Source organism: Exophiala viscosa, assembly GCF_022695815.1.
Source record: "Exophiala viscosa unplaced genomic scaffold EDD37scaffold_6, whole genome shotgun sequence".
Taxonomy (NCBI): Eukaryota; Fungi; Ascomycota; class Eurotiomycetes; order Chaetothyriales; family Herpotrichiellaceae; genus Exophiala; species Exophiala viscosa.
The window spans coordinates 639,822-662,798 of NW_026944358.1; the positions used below are offsets into that span (position 1 = coordinate 639,822).

At 52.2% G+C, this 22,977-nt stretch overlaps 9 protein-coding genes across 9 annotated transcripts; 6 read left to right on the forward strand and 3 right to left on the reverse strand.

Annotated features, from left to right (window-relative positions):
• Window positions 1-278: 278 nt before the first annotated feature.
• On the reverse strand, window positions 279-5,014 carry EDD37DRAFT_681841 (uncharacterized protein; the record flags this gene model as incomplete). Its single annotated transcript, XM_062819773.1, has 2 exons — window positions 279-3,467; window positions 3,573-5,014. Coding segments are annotated over 2 exons (4,449 nt in total), but the record flags the coding sequence as incomplete, so codon positions are not given.
• A 1,000-nt stretch (window positions 5,015-6,014) lies between these two features.
• Window positions 6,015-8,029, forward strand: EDD37DRAFT_650712 (uncharacterized protein; the record flags this gene model as incomplete). The annotated part of the gene is made up of 2 exons (XM_062818281.1): window positions 6,015-6,622; window positions 6,703-8,029. The coding sequence occupies 2 exons, from the start codon at window positions 6,015-6,017 to the stop codon at window positions 8,027-8,029; spliced, it is 1,935 nt and encodes a 644-aa protein (XP_062669504.1).
• A 2,017-nt stretch (window positions 8,030-10,046) lies between these two features.
• EDD37DRAFT_666355 (general substrate transporter) lies at window positions 10,047-12,020 on the forward strand (the record flags this gene model as incomplete). The annotated part of the gene is made up of 5 exons (XM_062819266.1): window positions 10,047-10,141; window positions 10,264-10,994; window positions 11,042-11,348; window positions 11,399-11,486; window positions 11,559-12,020. 5 exons carry the CDS (start codon window positions 10,047-10,049, stop codon window positions 11,862-11,864), a joined length of 1,527 nt encoding a protein of 508 aa, XP_062669505.1. The 3' UTR covers window positions 11,865-12,020.
• Window positions 12,021-12,378: 358 nt separating this feature from the next.
• On the forward strand, window positions 12,379-13,338 carry EDD37DRAFT_609832 (proteasome component PUP1; the record flags this gene model as incomplete). The annotated part of the gene is made up of 3 exons (XM_062815164.1): window positions 12,379-12,504; window positions 12,561-12,608; window positions 12,667-13,338. The coding sequence occupies 3 exons, from the start codon at window positions 12,379-12,381 to the stop codon at window positions 13,336-13,338; spliced, it is 846 nt and encodes a 281-aa protein (XP_062669506.1).
• A 516-nt stretch (window positions 13,339-13,854) lies between these two features.
• EDD37DRAFT_430956 (Rft protein-domain-containing protein) lies at window positions 13,855-16,139 on the forward strand. Its single transcript, XM_062812673.1, has 2 exons — window positions 13,855-15,677; window positions 15,744-16,139. Exons 1-2 carry the CDS (start codon window positions 14,026-14,028, stop codon window positions 15,889-15,891), a joined length of 1,800 nt encoding a protein of 599 aa, XP_062669507.1. The 5' UTR covers window positions 13,855-14,025; the 3' UTR covers window positions 15,892-16,139.
• EDD37DRAFT_430970 (ATP-dependent RNA helicase) lies at window positions 15,789-17,583 on the reverse strand. Its single transcript, XM_062812674.1, has one exon. The coding sequence runs from the start codon at window positions 17,436-17,438 to the stop codon at window positions 15,897-15,899; it is 1,542 nt and encodes a 513-aa protein (XP_062669508.1). The 5' UTR covers window positions 17,439-17,583; the 3' UTR covers window positions 15,789-15,896.
• A 69-nt stretch (window positions 17,584-17,652) lies between these two features.
• Window positions 17,653-18,332, forward strand: EDD37DRAFT_430992 (HotDog domain-containing protein). Its single transcript, XM_062812675.1, has one exon. The coding sequence runs from the start codon at window positions 17,748-17,750 to the stop codon at window positions 18,210-18,212; it is 465 nt and encodes a 154-aa protein (XP_062669509.1). The 5' UTR covers window positions 17,653-17,747; the 3' UTR covers window positions 18,213-18,332.
• On the reverse strand, window positions 18,322-19,473 carry EDD37DRAFT_431005 (uncharacterized protein). Its single transcript, XM_062812677.1, has 3 exons — window positions 19,395-19,473; window positions 19,117-19,288; window positions 18,322-19,067 (listed from the first exon to the last, which is right to left on the reverse strand). Exons 2-3 carry the CDS (start codon window positions 19,260-19,262, stop codon window positions 18,452-18,454), a joined length of 762 nt encoding a protein of 253 aa, XP_062669510.1. The 5' UTR covers window positions 19,263-19,288; window positions 19,395-19,473; the 3' UTR covers window positions 18,322-18,451.
• EDD37DRAFT_430994 (PXA domain-containing protein) lies at window positions 19,108-22,775 on the forward strand. Its single transcript, XM_062812676.1, has one exon. It carries the CDS (start codon window positions 19,580-19,582, stop codon window positions 22,568-22,570), a length of 2,991 nt encoding a protein of 996 aa, XP_062669511.1. The 5' UTR covers window positions 19,108-19,579; the 3' UTR covers window positions 22,571-22,775.
• Window positions 22,776-22,977: the final 202 nt, after the last annotated feature.

Consider the following 22,977-nt stretch of genomic DNA (forward strand, 5'->3'; position numbering starts at 1 on the left):
AGCGCTGAAACCGCAGATGATGTCGACGGTTGGGTGGCAGGTGTGCTCAACAATGAGATAGAGAAGATGAAAGGAGAGGGCAAAGAGCAACAACGAAGTCGAGTCGAAGGATACTCCTCGTTTGACCAAGACTTTCTGTCAAACTTGAAAACGCGACCGCCTTCTTTCGTTTGGAATTTGGGGAAGGAGGAGCGAGATTTGATCATTTCACTGGCAGCCAAGAGGAGGTCCATGTTCCACGTGACACAGCGCCCTGCACCCCTTGTCACCTAGTTAGGTACTAATCGATCATCTACAATTAATTTGGTGCTTCCACACGGCGCCTCAGTCATTCGGTTTCTGCTATCTCATACATCGATAACGCTAGGTAACACAAAGGACCGACTTCTTTTGAGAGGTCTTTTCCAAAGACCTGGCTTCATAACTCAAAAGTGGGTTGCCAATCTCATACAAAGCGGTCTCATCGCTTAGCCGCTGTTTTTCTCCGCTTTTGCTCAAGAACACTCTTCAACACGTCTGCAGCCTCTTTGCGACGGTGTGCTTGAGCCTGCCATCGCTCCTTGTCCTCTGCTGATATCAAAGCGAGTCCCCCATTCTGGCTTATCCTGAAGCTCTTATTAGAGCGAGTGCTGCCGCCGAACTTGGAATCTGGAGTATGGTAGATGCTCGATGGACTGCTACCACCGACTGAGCGTCTGAGCCGCAGTGGTGTTGTCACGGTGATCGAGTTGTTCACCACATCGCCATTGCCGTTACTGGAAGATGCTAGGGACAGGTCCAATCGCTTCAGGTGAGCCTCAAGAAGATCAACATCTGCACTCTTTTGCTCTGCCATTGACATCATTTTCCCCACCGTCTTCGTTACAGCTTCAACAGTCGGCTTTTTCTGTGACGGTGTTCTCCCAATCATACTATCACGTCTGTTGCCTGTTTCTGTTGGCGCAGATTGAGCCACCTTGGCTCGGAGTATGGAAATACAATCTTCGACCTGGACAAGCTTGGTTTGGACCGAAGTGAAAGACTTGCGGAGATCGTGCTGGATAGAGGACTGTTCCGCAGATAGCGGCGCACTAATGGCACTGTCGGAGGCGGATAGAGCATGTACGGTCTTGCGTATCGATGTGAGCTTCGTCCTCAGCTCAAACAAGTCGCGGCCAATGAGCGCTTGACACTGTTGGACTTTTCCACCAAAATCGTCAACCTGGCTTTCGGCGAGGAGCTTGGAGAGCGCCGCCTGTCCCTCGTGAAGTCGTGAGATATCGGTCAAGAGCCACTCATCGTTCAGAGCATCCATAGGTGTTTCGGACTCCAAGACTGACGGCCAAGACTTATTGGTAGCTTCAGGTTGTTGGTATTGCAAAAAGGCTGACAAGGAGCGGCAATTGATGCCTAAAGTGTAAACCATCGAGTTGACGTCCGAGTAGAGTCTCTCAATTTGTGCCGGAATTCCGGTCTTCGTGGTTTCGTCTTGCGGTTTCGGCTGGTACGTAATGAAGTCATCCAGATCCTGTGTTGGTGAGATCGGTCGCTCAAGCTCCTGTCGTAGTCTCTCGTCTTCATCGTCTTCAAGAGCCTGGAGCTGCTCAGCTTCCTCTTGTGCCTTTTGGCGGGCAATCTCTTCGCGTCGAGCCTTTTCTTTCACTGCTTCCCCTTCCTTCGTCTTCGCAGCTTGAGCAGCAAGCGCGGATTTTTGATACTCGGCTTTTCTCTGGTCCACGATAGAGCTGTGGTGAGCTGGTGCGCTGACAGATCTGGATGGATCGACCCTCAGCCCCTCTGTTGTCAAGAGATGCCTTACTGGGCTCGGGGAGCGAGGACTTTGTTGCGGTTTGGGTGGAGCAAAGACCGGTGCAGTACCGACCTCACCAAATAGCGGTCGAGCAGATTTCTGGGGAATCCCTTTCGAAGTGTCCTTGGTGAACAAACCTCCAGTGGGGCTCGTTTCAGGACTTCTGCCGTCAGGTTTGAACGAACTTTCAGGAGAGGTCTGAACTTGGTCGTGTTGCTCGGCCGTTGCTTCGTCCTCGGGACTAAGCTCGCCTGTGACATCTTCAGCACTTCCTTCAAAATCGGAACTGAAGTCATCTTCTTCTTCATCCTCTTCATCCTCTTCATCACTCGGCAACTCCTGCTGCTCATCTTCGTCGTGGCCGGCTTTCGGAACAGGAAGGAAGGCCGGCGGTAATGGGGCATCTTCTGGCGAGCTTTTGGAGCCATGTGAAGACCCGGAAGCATCCCCGGACGCAAACCGTGGTTTGCTCTCAGGATCGGGCGGGAGAGGTGCCTCCGGTATGTTTTTCAGATCGACCGATTCTTCATCACTTGGCAGTTCTTCTTTAATCTTTGGCGCTTCCTGCACGTTAGCAAATGGCTTAAATGGCACGCTCTTCTGAACTGCAGCGGGTGTCTCATCCGTAGCACTTTTAGTACCGAAGATGGGCGCGTGCGCGGGCGCTGGTGTCTCTTTTGGTGTTGTAGACGGCCTGGCCCCAAAGGACCATGCTGGGGTCGTCGCCTGAGGCTGTGGAGTTTTAGTGTCTTGAGGAGTTTGGCCGAAAAGACTTGAGACAGGCGGCGCAGGTGTAGTCTTCGGCTGAGAGAGGGTGGCAGGAGGTGTAACTAAACTCTGTGGAGGTTGAAAGGAGCTTTGCGAAGGTCTGGCCGGGGTCTCCTCTTTTTCTGAGTCAGGTTCGCTGAGGGGGCTGTCGTCGTCCATGTCAGCTTCCTTATCATGTGTAGGCGACAATGCGCCTTTGGGTTTGTTCAGGATGTCGCCGAGAGAGGTGCCGAAACCAAACCCGCTCGACTCTTTGGGCTTTGGAAGATCGTCTTTGGCACTTTCATCACCGTGAAATGATGATTGCACTTTGAAAGCGCCAGCGTTACCGAAGGTACTTTGGCCATCAGCAGGCTTGCTCGCTGCAAATGGTGATGCAGTAGGCTTGTCTGCGCCAAAAGTGCTCTTCGGTTGTTCACCAAACAGACTCTTTCCACCTGCCGAACCAAATGGACTCTGAGTTTTCTTGTCCGCATTGCCACTAGCAAAGGAAGAGAAGCCGCCCGCTTTGGAGAACGACGCAAAACCTGAAGCGTTGGATGCGTCACCAGAACGGGCGAATGGACTGGCAGATGAGCCAACGCCAGCTGGACTTGGCTGACCAAACGTCGTGGTGCCGCTCATGCTCGAAGGCTGACTTAAAGTCGGTATCCGACTTCCAAGAGCATTAGCTGATCCAAACGTTGGGGTTGGCTTTGCCCCAATGGGTGTCGCTGCGCCAAAAGATGGCTTTCCGAAGGCCGGGCCACTCGATGCAGCACTACTACCAACACCAAATCCAGTAGAAGCCCATGAAGGTTTGTCGGCCGCAATTGGTGATGAAGTACCAAATGGCTTAGCATTTGGCACGCCGAAGCCAGTCGGCGCAGACGCATTACCAAAAGTTGGCGTTGAGGACTTGAGAAAGGGGCTTGCAGTGCTTGTTGATCCAGAGTTGTTGGGTTGAGCATTTGAAGCAGGGAAGCTGGACGCCGAAGGTTGTGCAAAGGGATTTGTATTGCTCGTCTGCTCAGACTTGCTAGGTTGTGCTGGAGTAGTGGTAGAGGAAGAAGGCTCGATTGTGGTGGTGGATCCTCTAGCAGCTTGTGTAGCTGCGAGGCCAGGGAAAGTGGTCCCTTGACGGACTGAATCGTTGTAAATGATCCACCATCCTACCAGTATCCCTTCGTTGTTCAATACCACCAAGCTAGGCACAGGGCCTGCTGTCTCGAGGATCTCCGCCTCGGACGGAATGGGATTTGGAACTTTCTCCGTGCTGGATAAATCCACAGCCATACCTATGGGCGAGGTATCTTGCATATCCGGGGTCAACGGTAGTTGGGCACGACGCGTATCGTCCTCTATCGTCGTGAAGGTAAAAGCCGATGTGATCGGATCCTCCTGCGATAGTGGTTTGTCCGATTTTGAAAGCAGACCGACATCGGTAGCTGTTGTGGCTGTGACTATGAGGAGATCTTGCAGTTGGGGTGGGAAACTCCTCAGCCTGGAAATGAAATGTGTAGATGGCAGTCGTTCGACACCGAAGGGGGCCAGTACCTCGGGCAGTTTCTGAAAGGTATAATTTGTGGTTTTCGGTTCTCGGTTGACGATATAGTAATCTGACGGTTGAATACCATCACTGGTGTCATTGGGTGTGTAGATCACCAAGAATGTGTCGTTCTCAAGCCACGAGATTCCGGAGACATGTACAGCTGGTGGAATAGACGTGGACTTCGGAATCTGTGCCACTACTGTCCCATCAGGTTTCATTTGCACTGCTGTGCCGTCTGCCAACCCGACGACCAGTTGTTTACCTCTGTTGCTCCATGACAAGCAACTCGCGCCGTCTTTCAGAACGACACCATTGCTCCCTGACCTCATTGACCCGGCCTTCAGATCGAGCAGCATCAGATTGCCGGTTGTGGTAATGAGCGCAAAGAGTTCAGCGGATTCAGGGACCGGATTCGGGACAAGAGCGCGCAGGCTCTGGCCATTCGTGGGTATTTGCACGGCAGGGTCCAGTCGACCCTTGATGAGACTGTCAACCTGAAAAGCTGCCACTCCTCCATCTTGTTCGCCAGAGACTACTAGGACACTGTCATCTGCTGAGAAGACAACCTGCGACAGACGAGCCTGCGGTATCTTGATCTCCGCTGTATACGGTCTTGTTTTCTCGTCCTTTGCCGGGTCTGGAGACTGGAATGCTGTTCTGACTTTCTCGGTAGACGTGATGTACAAAGCGTCAGGACCGGCGGCCGCTAGAAGTCCTTTTGTTGAAGCGATGCTGAGAAGCGACGAGGTTGGCGGAGGAAGTGCATCGGACGGCCATGGCGTAGGCAGTAGCCGGAGCTTGGCTTCGCCATTAAGAGCAGCGAAACCTAACTCGTTCGTCTGGATTTCCTGCAATTCTGCTCCGTCTTTGACATTTGACCCTCCGTTTGCGTTATTTGGTGTACCGAACCCCGAAGAGCCGGATGCCGCATTCGCGAAACTGAAGGCCATTCTCAGTCTTGGAAGGCTGGCTGAGAGCGGTGGTCTTGCTTCGGCGGGAGGAGGAGAAGGAGTAACATGCGGGTTTGATGGAGACCGAGTCGGAGTGGGCAAGTTGAAAGAGTGACGGGGGAGTACTGTTGGCCTCCAGAGAGAGGGAGATCGCTTGCGGTCAGCAATCTTGAAGACTAGTCATTGAAAAGCTAGCAATGGTCCTGCACTGGCAATGCTGTACAAGCGTTGTCTGTTTGCCAGGTCGAAGTTGGGACGATATTCCGCCTGCGGGTCAAAAGTTCCAACAACTCCGTCGCGCCTGGGGTTCAACTGCGTCTGGCGCGTCGTGATGCCAAGGCAACGGTGAATCAAATGTCTATGGTGAAGTCTTTGCGCTGACCATGCTCCCCAGAAATAATATCCCGAATCCGCCCACTACTTTCCGCAAGACAAGCACTTCCTTTTGACAGCGTCACATGTACTTTGGGACTTCTTCCAACGTTTCGAGTCTGCGAAACATGACTGATGTTGGCTTTTGACAGAGCCCTCTCTCCAGACATTTATTGAAGGACAGAATGATCGGCGTCGGATTCCATCAGGCCTTCGGATCAGTGTAGCGTCCTGCCATGCGGAGCCTGGCTTCTATCAATACCTATTCATGTCCCTTCTAACACGACTCGATGCGTCCTCAGGGTTTGCTATCTTCAGTAAAAAAAAACTAGATGACTGAACTCATCGCATGTCCAGTACCAGGAAAGTGTCATGAATATGAATCATTCAGACTACTCCACTCAGATAAGTTAGGTATTTACCTGGATCCAAAAGTCTTTCTTTCTCTGGGCAACGCGGTCCTCCTCCTCGCGTATACATAATTCATGATTTCTAGGACTTTCACCCATTTCCCAAACGCTCCTATCGCAAATCCGTCTCAATCCCAGAGGTAGGCCAACGTGTTCATCGGTGGCAGCCTCCCGATCATTTCTGCCTCCCACAGATGCAGAACTCTCCAGGTGCCCACGTTGATGTCTCGACGTGGTTCCGTTTGTTCGAGCCGTCCACGGCTACTTCGGATCCGTCGCTCGATGCTCTCGAAAGGCGCAATAAGCAGAGCTCCGAAGCTCGTGAGCTCCGCTTCCAAGACCATGATGGTAATGAGGTGATGGTGCAACACCTCTCGACCCTCGATAACTCGATGGCACATGTCTTCATCGCCTCCGTTAGCTGTCTGTCGGGCGATGATGTGTTTGTTGTCAAGGCATTCGATCCTCGCGTCTCCTTTCGACTCCGGGAACAATGCAGCCTCCCTCTCGACTCCTCTGGTCTCTCAATCTTCACGCCCGCTAACGCCACTCGCATGCTGCGGTACATCTGTAGCGGTCAGTTCGACCAGCTCCGTCACGAGATCCTACGCCCACTTTCGAGTCTGCCTGATTGGTGTGCCGGTCTTGCCTCGGAATTGCCGCGAAATGAGAACGGACGAGAGTGGCTGGTCGGGAACCTATATCAGAAGATCTTTACAGACAAAGACTGTCTCCGTCGTCTAGTGCAATCTGGCGTCATGGATACACCGACAGAAGAAGAGCGCGAGGCCTTTTCTGGATCGTATCGCAAAATATGTTCCTGCACGAAAAGTCGATGTTCGAGCTGGTCGATGCATTACCCGACGTACCTTGTCCGCGCAGCCAGGCCATCCTTACCACTGCCTGCAATACGGTAACCCCTCAGCGGCTCTCTCACCTACGACGTCATTTTGAGTTCGGCGCCATCGTCATGGAGCGCATCTCGGGCTATCCGCTCAACAAGGTCCTCGACGTTAGTCGTCTCAATGAGCACGAGCGTGCGAGGGTGCAGCCCGTGGATCTCCAGCAGCTCGTACCAAGCACCGTAGACGAGGCGTGTACGCTTCTAAGAAGTGCAAACTACCTCACCCTGTCTCTGCAACTAGCTGGCTTGAATTACACGGACTATCGGCCTGACAATGTCATGTGCACACGATCGCCCAGCGATGGCACGCTTCGACTGATGTGGGTACATCTTGGTGCCTTTCAACCACTACAGTCCAAGTGCTTCGAACTGGGGGAGAACTTCTTCCCGTTCACGACCGAGACGTTCCTCGAGCTCTTTCCGGATGTCGCAGATGAAGCGCTCGAAGACCACCTTTTTGAGGACCTGTATTTGCTCACCTCTAGCTGTTGTCTCTCCTACAGCAAGACCTACGCCCACCGCTTACGCCGTCACGCCTACTTTATCGGCAACTACGAGAAGACCCTAGCGTGGCGTACTATTATGGAGAGTATCTGTTTCCCAAGTCTTGAGACCATTGATTCAATGGACACGGTTGTATGGCTTGAGGTACTTCGTAAGTCCCGAGACCTAACGCTCCACGGTTCGCGTCCTTCTTCAGGTCTTGGTTCGTGGGTTCGCGTAGTAGTCAAATTGTACCGGCTACTAGTGGCTCGTAAGCTGGTGCTGGACCATGACGAAGTCCTTGACGAGCAGAACTGCATCCTTCACTTTCTGAGGGTTGTCTACATTGCAGGTGGCTTACCTTCGCTTCGGAAATTTTTGCCCACAGCAAATTATTCGTCCTCCTCATCTTTGGCGACTAGGTCACGTCCTGACCCCGGCTACCTTCATCTATCCCCCATCAGCCACCCCCATATGCGTCAAGCTAGACCAAACTCCATCGACCTGATGCGGACCGAAGACTTTACAAGTCGGTATAACGTCGAAGATCGGGACTCCGATTCCGCGGAGAAGATACGGGCAACGAGGAGAAAGGGAGGAGAATGCTTGGATAGCTTTTCGTTGCGCCCTTCGTCGGTACTGGAATCAGGTACATCAGACCGTGAAGACAGTAAGCTCATGCTCACCTTCGACCCCCTTTCCGGTTCCGACACCAGTATCTCTGAACCACAATTCCCATCTTCGTCCTTGTGGAAGTCCGGGCTGATCTTGGCTATGACGACGACGTTACCACGCGACAAGTACCGTCGACCACCGAGCTAGTGGAGCTGTTGAAGTCGCAGGAGAGGATCTTCAGCCGTTTCTGGTGGTACCCAGCATCCTCGCCATCTTCGACTGTGATCGCGGAACTTCAGCAACGTTTCGACACCCTCGATTCCCTCGATCTATCCTGCTACCCGCTCCCTACGCTGCTAGTACGCCAGACTCCACTTTCCTGATTTTGCCTTATCCTGCATTCTACACGACTCGCGGTGCCACAGAAACATATGAATTTCCAAGTAGGCAAGCTATGCATCCAATGAGTGCACACAGTCCACCCCCGTATCATTCGGGATGCCTGGTAAACTACAATCATGCCAACGACAACGGGGTCGACGCTGAGGCGGAAAAGGCGTAAGGTGGGGGCGCAGAGGAACAATGAGCTGTACAGCAGATCATGATCCGAACTTGCCCCAGATTTCTGCAGTTATGCAAGACATAACCTACCTAGGTACGTATCAGCGCGTGTTCCTGGATAGACTTCCAAGGATGGAGCTAATATGCTGTAATTTTGACAGTTTGCAGCAGCGCATGGTCACTCAATGTACCCTTGGGGTGTCGTGGATGTCTCGAAGTCCGGGGTCCCCATCCTTGCCGTTGACTCGCTTCCACCGGAGGTGAACTCAGGTCTGCCCGATTTGAGTTTTTCCGCGCCCATTTACAGTCCTCTATCATTGAGTTCGAGATAACTGGTTTGATGCCCAAGTAACTCCTTTCGCATGGAGGCCTGACTGTAATTTCGTCTGGGACAGCACCAATGAGCCAGTAATCCTGGCGTACTGCACGAGTTCCGGGGGACCATACCGAAGCACAAGAAATCACTGACAGTCCCCAGATCCGCTTGTTCGAGAAGTGCTTTGACCATCTGGCGTACCATTACCGATCCCTGCTTGCTTCTCGAGATTTGTCTTCGAAGGTCTTACGTCTAAGCAAAGGCTGACGCCAGGCAGTATGCCCCTATATCGAGACATGCTTCCAAACGAGGCCTTACCGCGGGTAGCATGCTAAGCACTCACTTCAATGTCGTGTCAGATCAGGCGAGTCACTGCCGCCGCTGCCATCTACTGGATGATTCGTGATCGGTTATCTTTGCCCCTATAATGAACTGACAGGGTTTCGAGAGCGCGGTGGAGCAAACAAACGAGGGCAGCCGCTCCAGAGAATGGACTAACTTAACACAAAGTCACCACACGCCGTCGGCATGCAATCACAGTACTCCAGCACTTTCAACCAACTCGTATATCTGCTCGTGTCCCGCTGGGACGTTCCGGTGGAAATTGCTCCGCGCTTGCTGGTTGGCTCGCTCGAAACGTGAAGCACAGGCGCTTTTAGCTGTTTCGAGATCCGGCCTTGTCCCACGTCTCCACAAAGTCTGGGGATTCGAGGTCAACCCCCGCACCAACCAATCTTCAAGCGGGCAACGAAGAACTTACTTACTATCGGACCCATGTCAAGTAGAACCCAGACCTTTGCTCTTTTCTCGACCTGTTTGACTCAATCACTAGTCAAGCGGAAGCGGTTGTCGACCATGATGGCCCTGGTCAGCAAAGCCTATTGGTACCCAGTTCGTCCAGGCCTCCTCATATTCATCCTTGTCGCAAGTCAAGCATGCATGGCTCGAAGTTTGATGTGTCAGGGCCTAGGCACGCCATGAACTTGAGACTTGGTCGTCCGAATAACTGGATCTGGACAGGTGTGCTAACTCAATGCAGTCGTCAACCAGTCATTCAAGAGAAGCTCGCATATTGACTTCAACGGTCCTGAGACCGAACCAAGAGTTTGCGTATCGGACATGTGATTGATGTTGGGTGGGAGTACGTCGGAGTTGATTTGGATAGTTCGAAGCTGGGCGTTTGTCATGCACGTCCTTTCGTGAAGCTATAAAGACGGTCGTGGTTCTGGTTGTCGATTCCTCTGCGCCCTTTCCTGAAGATGCTCTCAGACTTAGGACAGCATTAAGTTTTGGCACACCATATCTTGATCAATTCTCGTCCCTTTGGAGCCACATTCCACTCTCACCATGGGGAAGCTCATCCCCAATGCTTTCAACCTTGCTGTTGTCATCTACGTCGCATTAGGGTCAACAGCATGCTCTTATGGTATGGCCATTATTGGGTATGATATATGCAACCGTTCTCTCATGTAACAAGACATTCATTTTTCACCAGCTCTACAATCGGCCAACCTAGCTTCTAGGAGTCCCTTCACCTCGCTCCTCAAGGAGAACCAGGCTATAGCCGCACAGCTCAGTACATCGGGGCGTTCAATGGTGTCAACTCTGCCGGTTCTGCTATCGGAGCGTTAGCATGCGCCTACCTGGCCGACAAACTTGGTCGGAAGAAGACTATCCAAGTTGCGGCTGCCGTTTTGGTCGTCGGTGCTGCCATATGTGCCGGTGCTGTCAACAATGCGATGTTTTTGGTAGGCCGCTTGATCAACGGCTTTGGCATTGGCGCCCTGGTGACTTGCATACCTATGTATCAAGCTGAAGTTTCCACTCCCGAATCTCGAGGATTCATGGTCTCCATGCACGGCGTTATGTTCGCCATGGGTTACTCGCTATCAGCCTGGATTGGGTTTGGTGTATCCTTCATCTCCAGCGGCGGCTCACCATCTTCCTTTCCCTGGCGATTCCCGATTGCCTTTCAGATGGCCCCAGCACTGCTTCTGCTCCTCGGATCCCCATGGCTGCCATTCAGCCCGCGGTGGCTTATGATGAACGGTCGAGTTGACGAAGCTCATGAGGTTCTCAAACGCCTGCACAGAACCAAGGGAGATCCGCACGACACACTCGCGCGCAAAGAGTTCTATCAGATGAAGAAGCAGGTGGAGCTTGACCAGCAGATCAGGTCGTCAACGTCCCGATTTGAGGTGTTCCGGACACCGGCCAACCGCCGACGTGCACTGGTGGCCTTCCTCCTCATGTGGAACAACCAATTCACTGGGGTGCTCATCATTGCGAATTATGGTTTGTATACCGCCGCTCTCTTGAAGCTATTCCTAACATTGTCTTAGGTGTCCTCCTGTACGTCAGTCTTGGGATGAGCGGCTATTGGCCGTTACTCCTGAGCTCCCTTTGGGTCACGTCCACGTTTCCTGGCAATATATTCTGTGCCTTCTTCGTCGAACGATTCGGACGCCGCAGATTCTTACTCATCGGGCTAACGGGGATTCTTGTCGCACTGATCTGTGAGGTTGCTTTGCAAGCAGCATTCCTTGGAACGAATAATACAGCGGGCCAGCACGCAGCAATTTTCTTCATCTTTCTCTTTATCACCCCCTTCTGGAGTACATTCATTGATGCTACTCAGTTCCTTTATGTGTAAGTCGAACCTCTTCCAAATGAGGCAGCTCACGCTAACAAGCACTCAGGTCTGAGATCTTTCCAACTCACATTCGTAGCCAGGGTATGGCTGTCGGCATGGCCGGTCTATATCTCGCGGATGTCATCGTACTTGTGGTATGTTAGCCTGTCACTAACGGCAAACCAGCATGGGATCCTGTTATGACAACCTTATACTGACGTTCTCAGGCTGGTCCGATTGGTTTGAACAAAGTTTCTTGGCGGTTTTTCTTTGTCCTGATCTGTCCCACGGCTTGTCATATCGCGTTCGTCTACTTCATGTGTCCTGAGACCAAGGGCCGGAGCTTGGAGGACATCAACGCTCAATTCGGCGAACAGGTTGCTGTCCACTGGTACGGAGCAACCGAGGCAGAGAAAGCCGAGCTGGAACAGGCTGCCGTCCAGGACGAACAAGCAGAAACTCACGGTCATGCACTCTCGAGCGAGAAGTCTAATGCGGTAGAGCAGGAAGAAGTTGTACGGAAACATGCCTAGAGAGAGACACAGGTCCATGACAAGGGTAAGGAGTAAGCAGAGAAGCTTGTGTCGGTCAAGATTGAGCTGGACAGAGATATCAATCCTGACGATGCCGAGCGTTGGCTGGAAGGAAGAGGGCGCTGAAGATCATAATTGTAACTGTTTGGGTGTATGTGCAGAAGAGTGAGAATGCTGAATGAGATGAGTTGTTGCCGATTACCATTTGATGTCTAAAAGCGGCTAGATCGATATGTCGGTGCCAAGTCCAGCCTTGCGGCGGCGCGTCCTTTGCCTCGCAGGTGCAGCCGGGGAAAGTGTTGCGCATCAGAGAGCTGCCTTCGCTACTGTCCATCATCAAACATCCTGCGTACTCCAGTCAACTCACCACCCCTCCGCTCAACATCTTCTCCAGACAGTCCCTTCGTACTCTCGTTAACCATATTCGACCTTTATACCTTCGAACTCTGGAGTACTGAAACTCCTCACTTGTACTCCTCACCACGATTCAAGGCCTCGCGCCTTCGCCGTAATCATGCCCGGCTTCGACTTCAGCAACTACAACCGCAATGCCGCTCTGCATGCACGAGGAGTGCCTCTGCCAAAGGCGACAAGTACCGGTACTACCATTGTAGGATGCATATATGACAATGGAGTTGTGGTATGTAGCAATGTCCTGTCAATGACAACTTCGAAGTGCTGACGCTAGCCTCTTAGATTGCAGCAGACACAAGAGCAACGAGTGGTCCTATCGTCGCCGACAAGGTATGTTCTATGTCTCAACTGTTGCTGTTGAGTTTGTTGACTGATCATCTTCCAACAGAATTGCGAGAAGCTACATTTCATCTCTCCCAATATCTGGTGCGCAGGCGCAGGTACTGCCGCAGATACCGAGTTCACCACCGCTCTGATTTCCTCCAACCTCGAACTTCATTCTCTATCTACAGGCCGAACTCCACGTGTGGTTACGGTTATGACGATGCTGAAGCAACACCTATTCCGCTACCAAGGTCATATTGGTGCATATCTGGTTGTAGCAGGTGTCGACCCTACGGGCGTGGGATTGTTCACGGTTCACGCCCATGGATCAACAGACAAACTTCCTTACGTGACTATGGGCTCAGGATCGTTAGCAGCCATGGCGGTATTCGAATCAACGTGGAAAGCGCACTGCACAAGAGATGAGGCGATTAAGGTCTGCTCAGAAGCCATCAAGGCCGGTATCTTTAACGATCTGGGCTCTGGAAGTAACGTCGACGTGTGTGTGATTGAGAAGGACAAGCCAACTCAGTTACTGCGCAACTACATCAGGCCGAATGATCGTGTCAACAAAGAGCGCAACTACAAGTTTGCAAGAGGCACGACTGCTGTTTTGAATGAAAAGGTGATCACCAAGGACGAGATCGGCCGCTATGTGACGGTACATGAGATCGGTACCGGAAGCGACTCGGACAGTTTAGTGGTGGTGGAAAAGATGGATGTGGATGAAATATAGAGCAATGGGTGAAGCGGTCCTTGCTACCACAGTCCGTCTCTATGTACTATCAGGTCGCGGCGTCCGTTGGGATTGGAAGAAAGGCTCACATTGATTCTGTATCGCCCCGGGGCCCTTCAGCATTGAGCAGGCGCAATATGCATCCAGATGAGGCATCTGAAGGGTCCTAAAAAGCACAACAGAGGCTTCTGGAACTGCTTGAGCGGTCATCTGGTCATGGCAGACGGCCGAGTCTGGAGACTCAATGGAAATCCTTTTCTCCTACACTACCCCAGCCTTGCCTTCCCCATGACAGTGCAAGCATGCGTCCATCATCTGGCAACTCGCACACTAAGTGCCTCATAACGATCAAATTGCGTATTTCAATAACAGAGAACTGGCCAATGTGAGTAATGCCTGTTTGCACTCATATCGAGGATTAGGCCGTCTCGACTTTTGGCAAACATGACATAACCACGTGGCATTGAGGAGCTGCTCCACAGCGTGCTTCACTCGGACCATACTCACTGACATCTCTGAACGCATTTCTTTGGCTCCTGACTTTCTGCTATATGAATGCTCTAAGGTGCTGTCTGCTGCCTGGGTTGTGCATAGCCTCGTGAAGCCGACGACGTTCGCAGGAAGCCCCTGAAGCTTCTCCGACTTAATCCGCCAGCATTGAAACTCCCTACCACAAATACAGCTGCCATGGCCGACAAGGCTGAACCTCGACCGCCTGGGAGCGGCACCTTATTGCTGATTCTGATACAAGTCGCGTCACGGGCACTCACATTCATCGGCAATCAATTCCTGCTCCGCTTCCTGTCGCCATCGCTGCTCGGCATCGCAGTGCAACTGGAGCTAGTGTCAGTCACGAGTCTTTACTTTGCCAGGGAGAGCCTACGAGTTGCGCTACAACGACAGCCACCGGCCCCTGAAGATGGGAAGCCGAACCCCCCGGGTCCCACTGGAAAGGACGGTCCAGGAAAGGCCACGCAGACAGTTATCAACCTGTCGTATCTTGCTGTCCTGCTTGGCTTCGGCGTCTCCACTGCTTTTGGATACTCATATGTCCGGAGCGCGCCCAACGAAGTTGTCGACAGTCCATATTTCGACACATCCTTCCAGATCTACGCCGTAGCCACGCTGATTGAGCTCCTCGCCGAGCCGTCCTTCGTGGTCATTCAGCAAAAAGCACTATACGCCGATCGAGCACGCGCAGAGACCAGCGCTGCCATGGCCCGCTGCTCTTCAGCCTGCATCGTCGCCGTCTTATGTCACAGAAGAGATCTTGCGCCCTCGATCCTACCTTTTGCCGTCGGACAAGCAGCCTATGCTCTGGTCCTGTTCGCACTGTACTTGGCCCCGGTGGTACGCCTGTCGAAACACGAAAACTTCGGCCTGACGCCACGAAAAGTGGAAGGCACGCCTGCCGGGAACGGTGCTGGCGGAACATACTATTCAGATTTCTTCCATCGAGCGATCCTCTCCCTGGCTGCGACGATGTACATGCAATCGATATTCAAGTTACTCCTCACCCAAGGCGACGCATTGATCCTGTCATTCCTCTCCTCGCTAGCAGACCAGGGCGCATTCGCTCTGGCCTCGAACTACGGCGGTCTTCTGGCGCGATTAGTCTTCCAACCCGTCGAGGAGAGCAGCAGGAACACATTCGGTCGGCTCCTGTCTGTGCCTGCCACTACGGAGGACAGTCCAAAGTCCGGAAATACTGCGACTTCGCAGGACAATGTTCGTCAGGCTCTACACTACCTGGCCAATACGCTGCATTTCTACCTTCTTATGGCTCTTCCGCTAGTCAGCATCGCGCCGTATATCTTGCCTCTTGTTGTCAAGCACATCATTGGTGCGGGCTGGTACACTTCGTCTACCGCCTCGCTGTTGGCCACATACTGCTACTACATTCCGCTAATGGCAGTGAATGGCATTCTCGACGCGTTCGTCACGTCTGTGGCTACGCCGGCACAACTTCGCGCCCAATCCGGCTGGATGCTGCTTTTCACTGCGATCTACGGGGTCGGGGCATGGGCAATGCTGAAGAAATTCGAGCTCGGGGCTGTAGGGTTGGTGGGAGCTAATATGGTCAACATGGCGTTGCGGATCCTCTGGAGTCTCGACTTTCTGCGAAGGTGGGTGCTCGAACACGATAAAGCTGGAACAGGCCTGTCAAGGCAGGTTGCGACAGAGGCGCTGCCTGCATCTACCTCTGTTATTGTTACCGGGCTGGTCGTCCTTGCATCAAGACTGCAGAATCTCGGCGGACCTACGCACGACAGTGGCGACCTCAATCGTCAGTTCCTGGGCTTTCAGACAGCGAGTATCGTTCTATTGGGGTCAACAATGTAAGTGCGCATCCCACTTTCAAATCGATATATGCAATTTGCAACATTAACACTTTGCAACTCTAGTCTTTTTGCCGAGCGAGATTTTCTCATCCAGATGCTCGAAGCTATTGTCCCACAACGCCTTGCTGCGCACATCCCAGGACTGAACAAACGCCGTCAGATGCATACTTCATCAAGCTCTACCGCGAACCAAGTCATCCCCAGTACTTGAACATATCAGTCATCAAAAGTGATTTTGGTCGCGGTCTTGCCATCCTCCGCTTCTCTGTAAAAAGCGCCATACGAGTCATGTTGCTTCTTCTTGACAGTCGTACCAAACTTGAACAGATCTTCAGGGACATCCTGCTTCGCTGCCTTCAGGACGTTGATCAAGGCTCCAGCAAGCGGTTTATCCTGCTCGGTGAAAAGTGTAATGGCCAACCCGTCCTTGCCTGCACGACCGGTACGCCCAATGCGGTGGACATAATCCTCAGCCGTTAGGGGAAATGTCACATTGATGACGAGCTTGACTTCCGGGATGTCCAAACCTCTTGCAGCAACATCCGTGGCGACAAGCAGGGTCACCTTACCAGACTTGAATGACTCGAGACTGGCAATGCGAGCAGACTGCGACATGTCACCGTGAATACCGGCAACGTTGAAGCCGCGGCCATGAATGAAGTTCTCTATCCGCTGAGCCTCCTTCTTGTACAAGCAGAATATCAGAATGCGGTCATTGCGTTTATTGCCGGCTGTATGCTCCTTCAGCAGCTGCAACAGACGTTGCTGTTTCATGGCGCCATCGAGAACTTCGACTTTTTGTACAATCCGAGTGTTGGCGCGGAGCTCGCCTGAGTCGTCCGCATCGTTGCGCCCGATCGTGATCCTGACGGGCTCCTTCATGAATGTCGCGGCAAGTTCGCGGATCGATTTGGGCCAGGTTGCTGTGAACATGGCCGTCTGCCGTTTGCTGGAAGACGGCATTTGCGATATGATGTGCTTGATGTCGTCCTCGAATCCCTTGTCGAGCATGCGGTCGGCTTCGTCAAGGACCAGATATCGGGTCTTGGAGACGTCGATAGTGCCGTCGGACATGAAATCCTTCAGTCTTCCCGGGGTGGCGACCACGATATTTGCGCCTTGCAGACTCCGTCGCTGTTCGTCCTTGTTGGTTCCGCCATACACACATACCGACTTCAACTTATGGGCTGTCTTGCACAGTTTGTCGATCTGTTCGAAAACTTGGATCGCCAATTCTCGGGTCGGCGCTACAATGACTGCTCGTATACCCTTCTTCTTCTTCATTGTTGAGAGGCGTACAACTAATGGTAGTCCGAAAGCGATTGTCTTTCCGCTGCCTGTCTCGGCCACTCCGACAAGGTCTCGGCCGGACAGTAGGAACGGCCATGCAGACGATTGGATCGAAGAAGGCTTTTCGAAGGAAGAGAATATGGTCGAGAACTGGGCAGATAATTCTGTGGGAAGGTGGGAGAAGGCGAGGATGGGTCTTAGGTCCTTCTTCAGAGGGTCGGCGATTTGAACAGATTGTGACTTGAAGAATTCGTCGATCTCAGTCTGTGACACAGTCGCGAGAGATGGGTCCGGTTTGTAAGTAGCATCTTCCTCGTCAGCGTCTGGTGCTGGTGTAGAATTGGCCGTCGCATCCGTTGAACTTGGAGTGATGTCTTCCACACGAAGGGCTTCTTTTCTGTCCTTCTTTCTGCGCTTCTTATCTTGCTTGGCCGATTGGGCGCCCTCATCGAGTTTGTGTTTGCTCATCGTTGCTAAAATGTGCCTCTAAACAGGAAGATGATAGAAGGAGACGAAACGCTGGTTCAGTCTTTGAAAGGATCGAGCCACTAAAATTTCGCCGAGATTCCCATTCAGTGACTTTTTTTCTGCCGGCACGGGGCTTGCGTCAGTTAGGCGGTGTGCGGAGCCGGAACTTAAAGTGAGCAACTGTTATTCGATCCTTTATATTCCTTCGTTACGTTGAAAGTCTCTCACTTCAGCTGGGCTTCTTCGTTCTTCTTCCTTGTCTGCCTCTATTGCAGCTCCAGAAGTCCGTTGCTCGCCCGGTCGATCGTCATGGCCACCACGAAGACCCCTCTCGAAAGCGTCAAGGCTTGTTGGGCGAGAATATCTCGGGGCTCGCCTTTGTACCAAATGCTGCTCTCGGATGTCGTCTTCCTCAGTGCTGAGGAAGGCTCCATGGTCGCGACTCTCAAACTCACTCCCAACCACCTGAACTCGAAAGGTGGTATCCATGGCTCTGTTTCGGCAACGATTGTCGACTGGGCAGGAGGTATGGCTATTGCCACCACGGGACTTGAGCAGACGGGTGTGAGCACAGATATTCACGTATCTTACGTGTCAAGCGCCAAGTTGGGCGAGACCGTGACGATAGAGGGCAAGACAAACAGGGTGGGAAGAAACATGGGTTTCACCGCAGTCACAATCTACAAAGGCGAGGGCGAGAACAAGAGCGTTGTTGCGCATGGCACTCATACCAAGTATATCCTTCGCGATCAGCCCCCCAGCAAGTCCTCCTGAAAAGGAACGCAGCTGCGACACAACGTCCATAAAAGGCTGGCAATGGCTGCCGTGACCTTTTCCAGGACCACACCCGGCTTCTTCTTTGCATCAGGCATCAAATACTCGATTGTGCTATGATTCACTCGGATACCGGAGAACAACTTCACACCTATGCTTTAGATCTCTAGCGTACAGCTTCCGTGGTCGAAAAGAGAATTTTGGTGTGAGACAAACATGTCAAGTCATAAGTCCTTCAGTCAAGGGCTCAGTCTACCCTCCTTCAGCCATTCTACCCAGGGACCACCGACTTCTTCTGCCAGCTCTGCTGGTGTTCGACCTGTCCTGTCCTTGAGAGTGCGGATATCGGGGTCACCTCTTCTGTCACTCTTTTGCAAACCCAGCGCCGTCATTGCTTGGAGAACATTGGCCGGAAATTTGTCCCATGCCAGTTGCGAGCCAAGTGCCAGCAGTAACCACGCCACTTCTTGCTTTTGATGGCGGATGGCAACGTGCAGCCCGCTTCCGTCATCGCCCTTCTCAAGATATCGCAGTATGTCCTTTTGATGGCCAGCGTCCTCTTCATCTTCCTCCTCGTCATCGTCCCCTTCGTCCACGTCTCTGACCATATTGATGATCGCATCGATGTCACCCTCTCGGCAGAACTCAAGGTAGGCGTGACCTTTTCTCTCTTCAGGATACGCCCGCAGATAGGACTCTTCGATCCCGATTGGCAAGATATCAAAGTCTTTCTGGACACCACCCTCGTTCTTGACTGTCACCAGGACCTGATGGTGTTTATGCGGGCCCATGGTAGCGATGTCTGCAGCGCAATTTGGACATTGTGTGATGCTGTATGCTTCTAGGAAGCAATCCCTGAAGAAATTAGATCACGAATAGACCTTAATATGGTAAGTATACATACCAGTGATAATGACACCCACAGCTGAGCTCGACATCGTCTGGCACGCGTTCAACTTGCGCCGGTGTTTTGCTATCCTCAACTTCGCTGTCGGGCTCGACCTCGATGAAGAGTGGCTCATGACATATTTCACAAACTTGATCCGGCATCTTGTATATCTGTCAGGGAACAGGATCTGAAAGTCTGGAATGTCAGAAAACGTTTTGAGGATTGCAAGATTTACTGCGCAGATTTGACCCTTCGACCATTTTCTCCACGAGGTACGTATTTGGAGACGCAACTTTTTTCTTGACAGGGGTCCGCATGCGGAATTCTGGAAACCCCATACAGTGTCCGTACCTGACTTAGTCCGACGCTTTACGATCGCATCCTCATCCACTGCTTATGCGGATGAAAGGACATAAGACGACGCGTGATCAAGGGAGAAGTTGCTGTCTATCAGCTGTTGCTACGCTCAGGATGAATTATGTCCGCCATGGAGGAACATTATGATGCTGGGGAAGCGCCTCCTGAGGACGCGCAGCCCGAGTCCAGCCCTATCTCCTCAGCTCCGACAACCACCAAACCGTTGACTACCTCCGCCGTGATCGATGCGACGTTGCATTTCTTCGCGAACGCCAGCAATGAGACTCTTGGCGCATGCGCAGTAGGGTTATGCGCCTCTACCTACCTTGTGCTGGGCCGCGTCGGGCTGGTTTTAATCGGCGCGGTCGGTGGTATTGTCCTCCATGCCACCTGGGAAAGTCAGCAAGGAGCAGGATCGGATGGAGATGAGACCCATGCGAACCGCCGCAAGAAAGAGCTGGGTATAGAAGTCGCTCACAGGATACTGGACTGGCGGGACAGACGGAAAACAGACAAGGAAAAGGACGACGTCTTTCTGGAGACCACCGCCGACTTGAACGACAATACGAAGACATTAGATTATTCCGATTTCCCACCAGAAACTGGTGTCGCCCTTACCAACTTCACCGATGCTGTAATCAGAGACTACGTCAAGTGGTGGTATAGCCCGATCCTGCCAAAAGATCAATCCTTCCCTGCCAGCTGCCGACAGACCTTGACGAAATTCATCACATCCTTCTCGAGACATCTCTCGCGCAAACGTACTGCGGATCCGTTTTTGGACTTCTTGTCAAACTCAACCTCTATTGTTATTGTCTTTCTGAATGAACTCTCTAGCGCGCTGAAGTCCTCTCCTAATTCCGATGCCGAGACGGCCATCGAGACATATTTGCAATTTCAACCTGAAAGTCATCTGGCCAATGTCCTCAGCAAAGAACAGCAAGAGCGCAAATTAGCGCTGGTGGCAGACGACATTTTGCAGAATTTCCTTGATCCCAAGGCCTACAATTGCCCTCCTGTCAAGATATTTCTGCGCGAAACCCTTGCGGGCCTAGTACTGGAAACAACCGTTGACCTTTGTTCGAAGCCAGAATGGATCAACGGTTGGATTGTCTATCTATTGGAGGAGGGGGAGCCGGAGATCATGAACGCCATCGACGCCGGAGTGGAAGATATGAGCGGAGCCATGTCTAAAACCGGGGATGAAGCCGACTCGGACAAGAAGCATGGAAGGCGGGTCAGTAGGGCCGAGGAAGCTATGCAAGAAGCCATGCGAGAAGCACAGCGTCTTAACGAGATGATCGCTGAAGATGAGGCAAGACGCAAGCGCGGTCTACCTCCGATCGAACACGAGGAGACCAGCTCTGTGGCAACCACGGACGTAGGACTGGCGACTCCGACCTCCTCTGACAGTGATCGAAACAGGCAGGGGGAGCGATCTATGGACGCGTCCTTGGTCTTCGATATCGATGGAAACGCCGTTCATCACTCAGAACCAAGTTCAAACAAAGGTTCAGCACCCGCCACACCGAGCAAGGAGCATGGTCAATTCACACAGTTTGAACAGCTTGGCGAAAACGTCTTGACCCCACCACAACCTGTTTCTAGCGCCCCTGCGCCGGTAGAGGTGATGATGGCGGTACCCCTGACCTTGCAAAATGCTTCTATCACAATCCTCGATCTAGGGGATGGGAACGAAAAGGTCACTATGAGGCAAAAGCCCAACAGCGAGTATTTGCTTCAGATTGAGCCTGCTTCGCAGCGCTTTCCTGGCTGGATGGTCACTCGAAGATATGCTGATTTCGAGCCTCTTCATCAGACTCTAACGACTATTGGTCGTATCACCGGTGTGCCTGAGTTTGGCCAACTGTACCCGGCTCTACCCGGCTGGAAAGGCCAGACGAGTGTTTCCTTGATCCAGAGCCTGGAAAAGTTTCTGCGATTTTGCGTGAAATATGAATCATTGGCAGAGACCGAGGTGATGAAGAAGTTTTTGGACAAGGAGACTGGTCTTCAGAAAGCGCCTGCTCAAAGCAAAAATGTTCTGGTACAGGGTGGTGCAGCTTTGGAGAATGTGGGCAAGAATTTCATTAACGTGCTCGGTCAAGGCGGCAAGGGAATCGCAGGTGGTGGCAAGGCTGTGCTTGGGGGTGTACAGGGAGTATTCGGTGCTGTGGCCGGACCGAAGAAGCAGCCCGGGAGGCCTTCGCAGCAACTATCACGAACGAATACTGCTTCAAGCACATCGAACTTCCGATATAGCCAGGAAGGATTGGGAGAGAGTACCGACAGCATTGATGTCAAGCCGCCACCACTTCCAACTCGACCGAGTACGGATATCTCGAGTCCACAACGGTCGAGGTCCTCGCTCGCCCTTGATGAAGCGGGCCGTCAATCAGAGGAAGGATGGGCACTTCCCCCTCCCCCAAGCGTCATCTCAGATGACTACCATCCAATAACCCTGCCCAGACTTGAAACTCCTGCTCGGCCCCGTCAGGACACGGTTGTTTCCCATCCAGCAAGCCCAGCACCGGTCATCAGTCTGGAGGAAGCGAAGACACCGCAGACCACCGATGTAGCCAAACCGTCGTCAAGGTGGCCTAAGAAAGATGATGCTCCCATTGCCGAGGAAGAGACTCGAATATGTATCGAGTTAATCTTTGCAATCCTTACCGAGCTTTATACGCTGGCCGGCGCCTGGTCTATCCGGATGTCCCTCTTGGGCGCTGCAAGGACATTCCTCCTCCGGCCGAACAACCCACAACTAGAATCAATCCGAGTTCTGCTTCAAGAGAGTGTTATCGAGGCCAATTTCTCAGATAAGGGTATAGCAGCCCACATCAACAAAATGAGAGAAAATACCTTGCCGACTCCTGAAGAGATGGCAAAATGGCCTGCAGAATTAACACTAGAGGAGAAGGAAAAGCTAAAGATCAAGGCTCGAAAATTACTGGTCGAGCGAGGAATGCCACAGGCGCTCACGAGCGTCATGGGCGCAGCTGCCAGTGGTGAGGCTTTAGGGAGGGTGTTTGATTGCCTCCAGATACAGCATGTGGCACGCGGTTTGATTTTCGCGTTGTTACTGCAAGCTATTCGAGCTACGACACAGTAATGAACGTTAGATGGGCACCAATGGAAACGCTTCGAACTTGTACAATAGCGATATGAAAGTTGATGAATGGTGTTGGCGAAAACTACGAGTATGGCGTATCGTGTCGTCTGGCACTGTTAGGCCGTGGATTGCTTCGACGTGCAAAGGAAACTTGTCAAAAATCGACAAAGCATTGTGTAGAGCAATAAATGTTTCATTATACTTGCTCAGCTTGCTAGTAAACGAGTGTCGACGTGGTCTAGTCAAGCAGTAAGATGAGGTTCAAAGCTGACCAATAGCGTGTATGACTCACTTCCGGATTTGGCTTTAAAAACTTCATGAGATAAATTCGGACTACAAGAGAACATGATACACATCAATGTTGACTCGCTCCAAACTATTGTCACCGCAAGAACTTTCTCGAAACT